The sequence below is a fragment of the Columba livia genome, chromosome 1, assembly GCF_036013475.1.
Source record: "Columba livia isolate bColLiv1 breed racing homer chromosome 1, bColLiv1.pat.W.v2, whole genome shotgun sequence".
NCBI classification, from domain to species: Eukaryota; Metazoa; Chordata; class Aves; order Columbiformes; family Columbidae; genus Columba; species Columba livia.
This window is the reverse complement of record NC_088602.1, coordinates 211626478-211637209: the sequence shown is the minus strand read 5'-3', so window position 1 is coordinate 211637209 and position 10732 is coordinate 211626478. Positions and strand designations below refer to the sequence as shown.

General features: G+C 67.4%; 1 protein-coding gene across 2 annotated transcripts; it reads left to right on the top strand.

The window, feature by feature from the left end:
- The first annotated feature begins 1 nt into the window (after nucleotide 1).
- Nucleotides 2-10628, top strand: LMF2 (lipase maturation factor 2). 2 transcript variants are annotated; one of them, XM_065049429.1, is made up of 14 exons: nucleotides 3-160; nucleotides 1559-1812; nucleotides 3686-3714; nucleotides 3928-4124; nucleotides 4318-4496; nucleotides 4616-4754; nucleotides 5209-5343; nucleotides 5433-5538; nucleotides 6135-6231; nucleotides 6336-6518; nucleotides 7481-7649; nucleotides 7910-8021; nucleotides 8245-8353; nucleotides 9755-10628. In XM_065049429.1, exons 1-14 carry the CDS (start codon nucleotides 64-66, stop codon nucleotides 10127-10129), a joined length of 2181 nt encoding a protein of 726 aa, XP_064905501.1. In that variant the 5' UTR covers nucleotides 3-63; the 3' UTR covers nucleotides 10130-10628. The 2 variants fall into 2 exon arrangements, with proteins under 2 accessions (XP_064905502.1, XP_064905501.1); XM_065049430.1 differs by lacking the exon at nucleotides 7910-8021 and having other exon boundaries at nucleotides 2-160; nucleotides 9755-9993.
- The last annotated feature ends 104 nt before the right edge of the window (nucleotides 10629-10732 follow it).

The window sequence follows — 10732 nt, the reverse complement described above, 5'->3', positions numbered from 1 at the left end:
TGACGCCCCGTGCGTGCTGACGCCGCGCGGCGGGCGCGGGGCCGGGCAGCCGCCGGTGCCGCCATGGGGGACCCGCCGCGCCGGCCGCGCTCGCTGTTCCTGGCCGGGCTGGCCGCCGCCTACCTGGCTGCCTTCGCCTCGCTCTACGTGCAGATCCCCGGTACGGCGCGGGGGACGCAGGCGGGGAGCGGGGTTCGCCTGACCCCGCACTGCGGGGGGCTGGAGGGCGGGTGGGCCCCGCTGGGACAGGCCACGGAGGCCCCCGCGGCGGCAGCGGGGCCGGGAGACGCTCGGGGCGGGGATGAGGCCGGCTCGGAGCCGCCACGGCCCTCCGGAGCCGCGGGCCCCTGTCCCTGTGTGCTCGGGTGCGGGGCTGACCCGCTTGCGGCCCCCCCGGGGGCTCCGCGTCGTGCTCCCCCGGCCCTCGGTACCGGCTCGTCCTGTGCCCGTCGTCTCCAGCTTCCCGGGAGCCGGTGAGGGGCCGAGCTGAACCCTGGACCCTGGGACCCTCCGTGGGGAGAGGGTGCACTGTTCTCTCTGCATCCCTGGGGTGCCTAGGGATACGGGATGAGGAAGGGGACATGGGGTTGGGGTGAGGAATGTGGGGACACAGGAATGGGGAGGGGGACAGGAGGGTGGGATGAGGAATATGGGGTCAGGGGACTGGGGTACAGAATATGGGGACGTGGGGAGGGAGACAGGGGAGTGGGGTGAGGAATATGTAGACAGGAATGGGGAGGGGGACAGGGGAGTGGGGAAACAGGATGAGGATTCAGACATGGGGATGGGGTGAGGAACATGGGGACACAGGAATGGGGAGGGGGACATGGGGATAGGGCGAGGAATATGTGGACAGGGATGGGGATCCAGGATGGGGAGGGGGACATAGGAATGGGGAGGGGGGATATGGGGATGGGGTAAGGATTATGTGGACAGAGATGGGGATCCAAGATGGGGAGGGGGACATGGGGACATAGGAATGGGGAGGGGGACATGGGGATAGGGTGAGGAATATGTGGACAGGGATGGGGATCCAGGATGGGGAGGGGGATATGGGGATGGGGTGAGGAATATGTGGACAGGGATGGGGATCCAGCATGGGGAGGGGGACATAGGAATGGGGAGGGGGATATGGGGATGGGGTGAGGATTCTGGGAACAGCGATGGGGGCACAGGATGAGGAGGGGGATGGGGTGAGCAATATGGGGACACAAGAATGGGGAGGGGGACAGGGGCTGCGCCAGCCCCTTACACCCCCTCCCCGGAGCCCCCCCCGCAGAGCCCTGCCTGCACAAAGCTCCCCTGCCCGCAGCAGGCAGGGCGTCCCTCTCCCTTCCACGTGGCCAGGCTGGCTCTGGCAACCACCGGGCTCTGCTGCCTTCCCAGTTTAATGAGTAAACTGGGGCTTTGCTGGAGCCCCCCCTGCCAGCCCCCGGGCGAGCCGGGGGCTGCCGCAGAGACAAAGTCTCTGCGGCAGCCCCCGGCTCGCCCGGGGGCTGGCAGGGGGGGCTCCGAGTTTTGACTCGGCTTTGTCCCCACTGTCACCATCCCTTTGCAGGGCTCTACGGCAGGGATGGCATCCTGCCCGCCCGCAAGGTGCTGCGCCTGAGCGGGAAGGGGCTGTGGGAGCAGTTTCGGGACATGCCCACCATGCTGTGGCTGGGGCCCCGCCTGGGGCTGGACACGGAGCAGGGGATGGAGCTGCTGTGCGTGCTGGGAGCGCTCGGCTCCCTCGGCGCGCTGCTGTTCGAGGCGCTGCGGGACAGCCTGCTCTTCGCCCTGCTCTGGCTGCTCTACCTCTCGCTCTACCAGGTAGGGGTTACAGTGCCCTGGGGGGGCAGGGGGGTGACATTCTTGTGTTGGTGTTGTGCCGGCACGCTCAGCTCTCCTCATGGAGCAGGGGAAGGTGGTGGCAGCTCCCTGGTGGGGAAAACTCCATGCTTGTGCTGGTTCTCATTAATGGTGATCAATATGGAAAGGGGGAGTGTCAGGAGGATGGAGCCAGGCTCTTCTGGTGACAACCAGGGACAGGACAAGGGGCAATGGGTGCAAACTGGATCACAGGAGGTTCTACTTGACTATGAGAAGCAACTTGTTGGGGTGAGGGTGGCAGAGCCTGGCCCAGGCTGCCCAGGGGGTTGTGGAGTCTCCTTCTGTGCAGACATTCCAACCCGCCTGGACACCTTCCTGTGTAACCTCATCTGGGTGTTCCTGCTCCATGGGGGATTGCACTGGATGAGCTTTCCAGGGCCCTTCAACCCCTGACATCCTGGAGTTCTGTTCTCTGTGCCTTCCCTGGGATAAAACCCTCCTGGACTGGCCTGCGCGGCTGATTCCTGCACTGCTGTGGGGGCAGCTCTGTCCCCTGCCCACTCGTGGCCTCCCCAGGCCCTCTGCCCATGTCCCATGAGAGCTCTGTTGCCCCCCAGCTGCAAATCCGCCCTCCTGAGCCGTCTGTGCTCGCTGTTGGGGCTGCGGCTTCAGGCAGAGGAGCCCTGGTGAGTCAGAGTCCGCTGGCGCAGTGAGAGGAGGGTGTCACTCTGAAACCGGGGGAAGTAAAGAGAGAAGAAAACACTTATGCTCTAAAATCCCTTCTGGCTGGCGGCTCTTGCCCCGGGAGGTACGATCGTGCCCCGCTGGACGGCAGCACCGGCACGCCCCGCCGCTCCCTCCCGCTGGTGCTCAGGTGGTGCCGGGGGCTGCAGATGAGGTGGCAGCCCTGGGAATGGGTTCCCCCCAGCCCGGGGGGCTGCCTGGTAGCACTGTCGCCCTGTCCCCTCTGCCGTGCCCCTCTGGTGAGCAGCTGCCCTCACACAGGAGCCCTGCCCAGCCCCGCCGAGCTGTGGGGCCTGTGTTTTGGGGCAGGGAAGGAGCTGGGGCTCCACATTACCCGCTGCCTCGGCAGGGAGGGGAGGCAGCGCCCGTGGGGGGCCCTGGGTGACTCCTGCCCACGGGGACACGCCTGATGTGGTGCCGAGGGTGTGCACGGCTCTGCCTCCTCCCGGCCTCCCTCGCCTCGCTCCCTTTTACGGTGATGCTGGAGGAAGGTCCCTCCTCCTCCTCCTCCTCCTCCTCTTCTGCCCTCCCACGGGCTGGCTCTGCGGCTCTGGGCCTCGGAGGGGTCTGCAGCCACCCCCAGCCCCTCTGCCCTCTCTCAGCAGGGTGGCTGTGGGGAAGGGGCCTGGGGGACCCAATTTGCATGTGGCACAGAGGTACTAGAGGGAGTGGAGAGAAGGGACTGGAGCTGGTGAGGGGCTGGAGCACAATGTGATGGAGCGGCTGAGGGACCTGGGGGGTTCAGCTGGAGAACAGGAGCTGAGGGGAGACCTTCTGATCTCTGAACTGCCTGAAAGGAGCTTGGAGCCAGGGGGGTCAGGCTCTGCTCCCCAGGAACAAGCGCCAGGAGCAGAGGAAACGGCCTCAAGTTGCGCCAGGGGAGGGTGAGGTTGGATGTGGGAACAATTTCTCCCCAAAGGGCTGTGGGGCATTGGAACAGGCTGCCCAGGGCAGTGCTGGAGTCACCAGCCCTGGAGGGCTGGACAGACAGACATGAGGTTCTCAGGACACGGGGCAGGGACAGGGTGGGTTATGGTTGGACTCCATGATCTGGAGGGGCTTTTCCAACCCAAACGACTCTGTGATGTGATGATTCCACCCCACTCATGCTCTGCTTCTCTCTCCACAGGTGGGGCAGGTTTTCCTCTACTTCCAGTGGTAAGTCAGCCCCACTGTGGCCCTTCCAGGGGGGCTCCTGGGTGGGGGGCTCTGTGCAGGGGGACCCTCAGGCAGCAGTGACGGGCAGGGGTGACAGCAGCCACCCCCCCGCCACCTTGGGCACTCGGTACCAGCACAGGTGGGGTGGGAGCTGCTGCCCCAGGGGGTCTGTGGCCCCGGGGTGGCAGTGGGGACAGCGGTGCTCCCCCGCAGGGACAGCCTGCTGCTGGAAGCGGGGTTCCTGGCGGTGCTGGTGGCCCCCCTGCGCCTGCTGCGGGGGGGCTCGGCAGCCTGGCGTCCCCACGACGGTGTCACCTTCTGGCTGGTGCGCTGGCTGCTCTTCCGGCTGATGTTTGCCTCGGGGGTGGTGAAGCTGACCAGCCGCTGCCCCACATGGTGGGGGCTCACAGGTGAGGGGCGTCACGGGCTTTGGGGCACCCCACAGGCAGCGGGAGGGGGACACATTGCCCTGGGGGTTTTTGCAGCTGGGGGGGCTCTGGGCAGCTGCTGGCACCTCTGGCGTCCCGCACAGCTCTGTGCTGGCTCTGCCTGCTCTGAGCCCTGTGCCCCTTTCTGCTGCCCTGACCCCCCCGCTCCCCCCAGCTCTCACCTACCACTACGAGACGCAGTGCATTCCCACGCCGGGCGCCTGGTTCGCCCACCAGCTGCCCGTCTGGTTCCAGAAGTTCAGCGTGGTAGCCACCTACGTCATCGAGATCGCCGTGCCCGTCCTCTTCTTTGCACCCGCGCGCCGACTGCGCCTCTTCGCCTTCTACTGCCAGGTGTGGGGGCAGAGCCGGGACCCCTGTCCCACACCAGCGGCTGTGGGGCTCACCTGGGCGGGGGGACAGGAGCCCCCCAGCACTGTGCCCCCCCCAGCACTGCCTCCGCTCCCCCTCAGGTGCTGCTGCAGCTCCTCATCATCCTCACGGGTAACTACAACTTCTTCAATGCACTCACCATCGTCCTGGCCTTCTCACTGCTGGACGAGGAGCACGTGGGGCGCTGGCTGGGCCGCACCAGGAGGAGACATAGCAGCGGTGAGGCCCCCCCTGCACCCCGCTTCATGGGGATGGGGTCCTGTTTGTGGTGTCCCCAGGGCAGGGAGGGGACAGGTCACTGTCACTGACCGCCCAGTCTGGGTGTGACAGCGAGAGGGATCATTCTGGCTGTACCCCTAGCCACTTTGCCAGCTCCTGGGGGGTGTCTGTGCCTCGAAGGGGGGAGGATTAGTGCCCCATAGATGGATCTGTGCCCCTGGAGGGGATATCTATACTCCTGGGGGGGGTTGTCTGTGCCCCTGGGGGGTCTTTGCCCCTGGGGTGCTTGACCCAGAGCACAGCAGCGTGTTTGCTCCTGGTGTGGGGGTGTCCCCACCGCTGCCCCCTCCCTGCCCGCATTCTCAGGGTGCAGTTGCACCCCCTGGCAGGAGTGGGTCGGGCTCACTGGGCCCTCCGCAGCCCCCCAGCATTGAACAGCCCCCCCTGTGCACAGCCTGGCCCCCCAGCCTGCGCTCCCTGCTCTCCGCCCTGCTCGAGCTCAGCGCCTACGGGCTCCTGCTCTACGGGAGCATCCGCTGCTTCGGCCTGGAGATCAACTGGGAGAAGAGGCTGCTGGACTCCAAAGTAGGTGCGTCACGGGGGCTGATGGCCCCTTGGCCCCCCCCGGCCCAGCACCTGGGGCTCCTCTCTGACCTCGTGGGGTTCCCTCTGCTCCAGCCTTCACCTACCACGAATTCACGACGTGGCTGCGGACGGTGACGCTGCCGCTGGTGGGACTGGGCTTCCTCTCGCTGTCCTGGGAGATCCTGGTGGCCATGTACAGGTGGGGACAGGGACACCGGGGCCTCACAGCTGGGCGGGAGGGGGCGACTGAGGGACCTGGGGGTTCAGCTGGAGAACAGGAGCTGAGGGGAGACCTTCTGATCTCTGAACTGCCTGAAAGGAGCTTGGAGCCAGGGGGGTCGGGCTCTGCTCCCCAGGAACAAGCGCCAGGAGCAGAGGAAACGGCCTCAAGTTGCGCCAGGGGAGGTTGAGGTTGGATGTGGGAACAATTTCTTCCCCAAAGGGCTGTGGGGCATTGGAACAGGCTGCCCAGGGCAGTGCTGGAGTCACCAGCCCTGGAGGGCTGGACAGACGGACACGAGGTTCTCAGGACACGGGGCAGGGACAGGCTGGGTTGTGGTTGGACTCCATGAGCTTGAGGGGCTTTTCCAACCAACATGGTTCTGTGATTCGTGCTGCAGGGACACCGGGCAGCTGGACCCTGGGACTGGGGGTGCTGGATGAGTTGGGGGGGATTCTCTGTGGTGTTGCCGTAGGGCTGAGCCCTCTGCCCCAGCAGCTCTGAACCCCGCAGTTGGCAGCTGGAGCCCCAGCTCGGGAGGCTGCGCAGCTCTGAGCCCTTTCCACCCCCCACAGGTGTGCCTGTGTCCGCGGATGCTTCTGGAAGCTGTGGGCTGCGCTGCAGTGGGCCGTGTTTGCCACAGCCACCCTGGGGATGTTCGCCATCAGCCTGGTGAGCGGCTGGGGGGTGTCTGAGGGGCAGTGGAGCAGCATTGTGTTTGTCTTGGGAGACTCAGCCCCCCCCAGCCATGACAAAGTCACTCTCTGCCCTCCCAGGTGCCATTCACCTACATTGACTACGAGTCCAATGGCAAACTGTGGCCCGGCATCCACCAGATGTTCAACGCGGTTGAGCGGTTCCAGGTGGTGAATTCCTACGGGCTGTTCCGCAGGATGACGGGCGTGGGGGGGCGGCCCGAGGTGGTGCTGGAGGGCAGCTACGACCGGCAGAGCTGGACGGTGAGTCCCTGTTCGGGAGGATCGCAGGGTCGTTTGGGTTGGAAGAGACCCTCAAGATCCACAAGTCTAGCCATTGCCCCAGCCCTGTCCCTGCCCCATGTCCTGAGAACCTCATGTCCGTCTGTCCAGCCCTCCAGGGCTGGTGACTCCAGCACTGCCCTGGGCAGCCTGTTCCAATGCCCCACAGCCCTTTGGGGAAGAAATTGTTCCCACATCCAACCTCAACCTCCCCTGGCGCAACTTGAGGCCGTTTCCTCTGCTCCTGGCGCTTGTTCCTGGGGAGCAGAGCCCGACCCCCCTGGCTCCAAGCTCCTTTCAGGCAGTTCAGAGATCAGAAGGTCTCCCCTCAGCTCCTGTTCTCCAGCTGAACCCCCAGGTCCCTCAGCCGCTCCATCACACTTGTGCTCCAGCCCCTCACCAGCTCTGTTCCCTTCTCTCCACTCGCTCCAGCACCTCAAGGCCTTTCTTGGTGTGAGGGGCCCAGAACTGCCCCAGGATTGGCGGTTTGTCCCCCCAGGTCCCAGCACAGGGACGGTCACTGCCCTGGGCCTGCTGGCCACACCAGTGCTGGTCCCAGCCAGGATGCTGGTGGCCTCTTGGCCACCTGGGCACACGCTGGCTCATGTTCAGCCGCTGGCACCAACACCCCCAGGGCCTTTTCTTTTCCAGCCGCTCTTCCCTGGCTGCAGCGTTCATGGGGTTGTTGTGACCCAACCAGGCCGAGTGCCAGGTCCTGCTCTCAGGTCAAGTTCAACAATCACGTTTGGTGCCAAAGGGCTGAACCGTGACTGGGGACAGGCAGTGGAGCCAAACGTCCCTGTCCCGCTGGCTCTGTCCCCTCTGGGGCACGCGGCTGTACCCCGTGGGCTTTGCCCCTCTGGCAGGAGCTGGTAACCCAGGTGGGGGGAGGCAGGTCTGGGGGTGCTGGATGCCCCCCCAGCACCCTCTGCTCCCCCTTGCAGGAGATCGAGTTCATGTACAAGCCGGGGAACGTCAGCAGGGCCCCCCCCGTGGTGATCCCTCACCAGCCGCGCCTGGACTGGCAGATGTGGTTTGCGGCGCTGGGCCCCCACACCAGCAGCCCCTGGTTCACCAGCTTCGTGCACCGGCTGCTGCAGGGCCAGCGTGATGGTGAGTGGGGGGCAGCTCCTTCCCTGGGGGTCGGGGGTGCTGGGCTCCAGCCCTACAGCAGTTTGTTGTGTCCCCAAAGTGGTTTGGGGTGTCCCCACAGTACTTTGGGGTGTCCCTGCAGTGGGTTGGGGTCTCCTTGCAGGAGCTTGGGGTGTACCCACAGTGGTTTGGAGTGTCTCTGCAGTGGGTTGGCATGTCCCCACGGCAGTTTGGGGTGTCCCTGCGGCACGGGGCGCAGGGTGACGTTATGTCTCTGGCAGTGATCCGCCTGGTGCAGGTGGACGAGTCCCTGTACCCCTTCAGCGCCCGGCCCCCCCTCTTCATCCGCGCCCGCCTTTACAAGTACTGGTTCACCAGCAGCGCCGAGGGCAGGTGAGCAGGTTTGGGCAGGGGGTGCCAGCACCTGCCCCCCACCCACAACAGCCCCTCTGCTCCCCTGAGCTGCTGTGACACTCATCAACCTGCAGACTCATGGGGTGGGGGCTGGATTTGGGAGCTGCTTCTCAGCAGCTCATCGGGGCTGCGGGGGGCGGCAGGGGCGCTGTCCCGCTCCCGGGGGGCGCAGGGTTTGTCACTGAGCCCCCCTGTCCCGCAGCCCGGGCCCGGCACAGTGGTGGCGGCGGCAACACGTCCAGGAGTTCTTCCCCTCCGTGTCCCTGGGGGACCCGGCGCTGGAGAGTCTGCTCAGCCAGCACGGCCTGAAGGTAGGGCCCTGCGCAGGGGGGCAGCCCTGGCCCCCCCATGCCCCCTGTGCCACAGCCAGGCCTGACCCCCTGCCAAGGGGCATCCCTGACACCCCACACCCCTGTGCCATGGCCATGCTGTTGTGCTCCCAGCCATGGGGCAGCCCTGACCCCCCTGTGCCACCCCAACCCCCTCCTTGTGCCACGGCCACCCCAGTCTCCCACCTGTGCAGCAGCCCTGAACCCCCATGCTGCGGCCCCACTGTGCTCCCCACTGCAGGGCAGCCGTGACCGCCCGCTTCTGTCAGACATGGGGCAGCTGTGCCCCCCCATGGCACACTCCCAGCTGTGGGGCAGCCCCCCTCGTGCCATGGCCTCACCATGCTTCCGGCCAGGATGTGGCCCTCACCCCCCTGTACCGCACTGTGGGCCATGGGGGCAGCTCTGACCCCCTCCCCGTGCCACACTGTGAGCTGTGGGGCAGCCCTGACCCCCCGCCCCGTGCCACGCTGTGAGCTGTGGGGCAGCCCTGACCCCCCGCCCCGTGCCACGCTGTGGGCTGTGGGGGCAGCCCTGACGCCCCCCCTGTGACACGCTGTGGGCCATAGGGCAGCCCTGAGCCACCCCGTGCTACACTGTGGGCCATGGGGCAGCCCTGACCCCCCCGTGGCACACTGGGCCATAGGGCAGCCCTGACCCCCCCCGTGCCACGCTGTGGGCCATAGGGCAGCCCTGACCCCACCCCGTGCCACGCTGTGGGCCATAGGGCAGCCCTGACCCCCCCGTGGCACACTGTGGGCCGTGGGGCAGCCCTGACCCCCCTGTGCTACACTGTGGGCCATGGGGCAGCCCTGACCCCCCCGTGGCACACTGTGGGCCGTGGGGCAGCCCTGACCCCCCGTGGCACACTGTGGGCTGTGGGGCAGCCCTGACCCCCCTGTGCTACACTGTGGGCCATAGGGCAGCCCTGACCCCCCCGTGCTACACTGTGGGCCATGGGGCAGCCCTGACCCCCCCGCCCCGTGCCACGCTGTGGGCTGTGGGGGCAGCCCTGATGCCCCACCCTGTGACACGCTGTGGGCCATAGGGCAGCCCTGACCCCCCCGTGCTACACTGTGGGCCATGGGGCAGCCCTGAGCCACCCCGTGCCACGTTGTGGGCCATGGGGGCAGCCCTGACCCCGCCCTGTGCCACACTGTGGGCTGTGGGGCAGCCCTGACCCCCCCCGTGGCACGCTCTGGGCCATAGGGCAGCCCTGACCCCCCGTGGCACACTGTGGGCCGTGGGGCAGCCCTGACCCCCCGTGGCACACTGTGGGCTGTGGGGCAGCCCTGCCCCCTCGCGTCATGCTGTGGGGCAGCCCTGACCCCCCATGCCATGCTGTGAGCCATGGGGCAGCCCTGACCCCCACCTCTCCCCCAGGACAAGCCGCCGCTGTCGCGCCCGGCAGACGCCATCCTGCCCCGGCTGCTGCGGTCCCTGCGCCAGCTCAGCCAGCCCTGCTCCGGCCCCGTCCTGCTCTGGTCCCTCTACCTGGTGGCCGCCACCGCCTGTGTCCTGCGTGCCCTGCGCCGCCGGCCCCGGGGGGGCTCGCCCCCCGCCCGCCACAAAGGGCCCCGCCGGGGGGAGCCTGCGGACCGGGGGGGTGGCGAGAAGAACGGGCAGGTGCGGAGGAAGGAAGAGGAGAGGGGCGAGGGCCGCGCCCGGGGGGGCACCGATGGCCACAGCGACGGCCGTGCCCGGGGGGGCACCGATGGCCACAGCGACGGCCCCCGCGGGTCCAAGAAGAAGAAGTAGCGCCTGGAGCTGGCCCAGCCCCGTCTTCCCCCCACGGACTGACAGCCTTGCCTGCAGCCCCCTCCTGCCCCTTCCCCTTGCCGGGGGGGCCATGGCTAGGGAGCGGCAGCTCTCCCCCCAGCTGCCTGCCCGGGACGAGCTCCTGCCCGCTCCCCTGCCCGTGCCTTCCTGCACCGCGCAGGCAGCAGCGCCAGCAGAGCCTTCTGCCCCCCTCCTGGCCCCCCCAGGGCTGTGCCGGGCTGGGGGGACTCTGTGCTTGGGGGGGATGCTCTGTGCCAGGGGGGTGCTGCTGCACTGGGGGGGCTGCACTGTGCTCTGCATGGGCAGCCCCCTGCTCCCCTGCCTGGGGCAGTTTGGGCGCTGCCCCGCAGTCCCGGGGCGGGGGCTCTGGCGCTGCCCCCCAGCCCCGGGGGGCTCTGCTGTCCCGCGCTTCCCCGGGCTCGGCACTGAGCACAGAGCTTTCCTATAATTTTCTAAATAAAGCCTTTGACATTCCAGACCCCCTGGCTCACCCTGAAGGGGGGTGTCCTGCCCTGGCCCTTGACCCCCCAGGAGAGGTGACAGGGACATTGCCTGTCCCCTGCCCATCCCTGGGGTGACCCC

Bases quoted from the DNA above. Each gene is read 5' to 3' on its own strand.
- LMF2 (XM_065049429.1), top strand. From the start codon at position 64: ATGGGGGACCCGCCGCGCCGGCCGCGCTCGCTGTTCCTGGCCGGGCTG. The intron at 1,813-3,685 runs GTAGGGGTTACA...CTCTCTCCACAG, and splicing joins TCTACCTCTCGCTCTACCAG to GTGGGGCAGGTTTTCCTCTA. The intron at 3,715-3,927 runs GTAAGTCAGCCC...GCTCCCCCGCAG, and splicing joins GTTTTCCTCTACTTCCAGTG to GGACAGCCTGCTGCTGGAAG.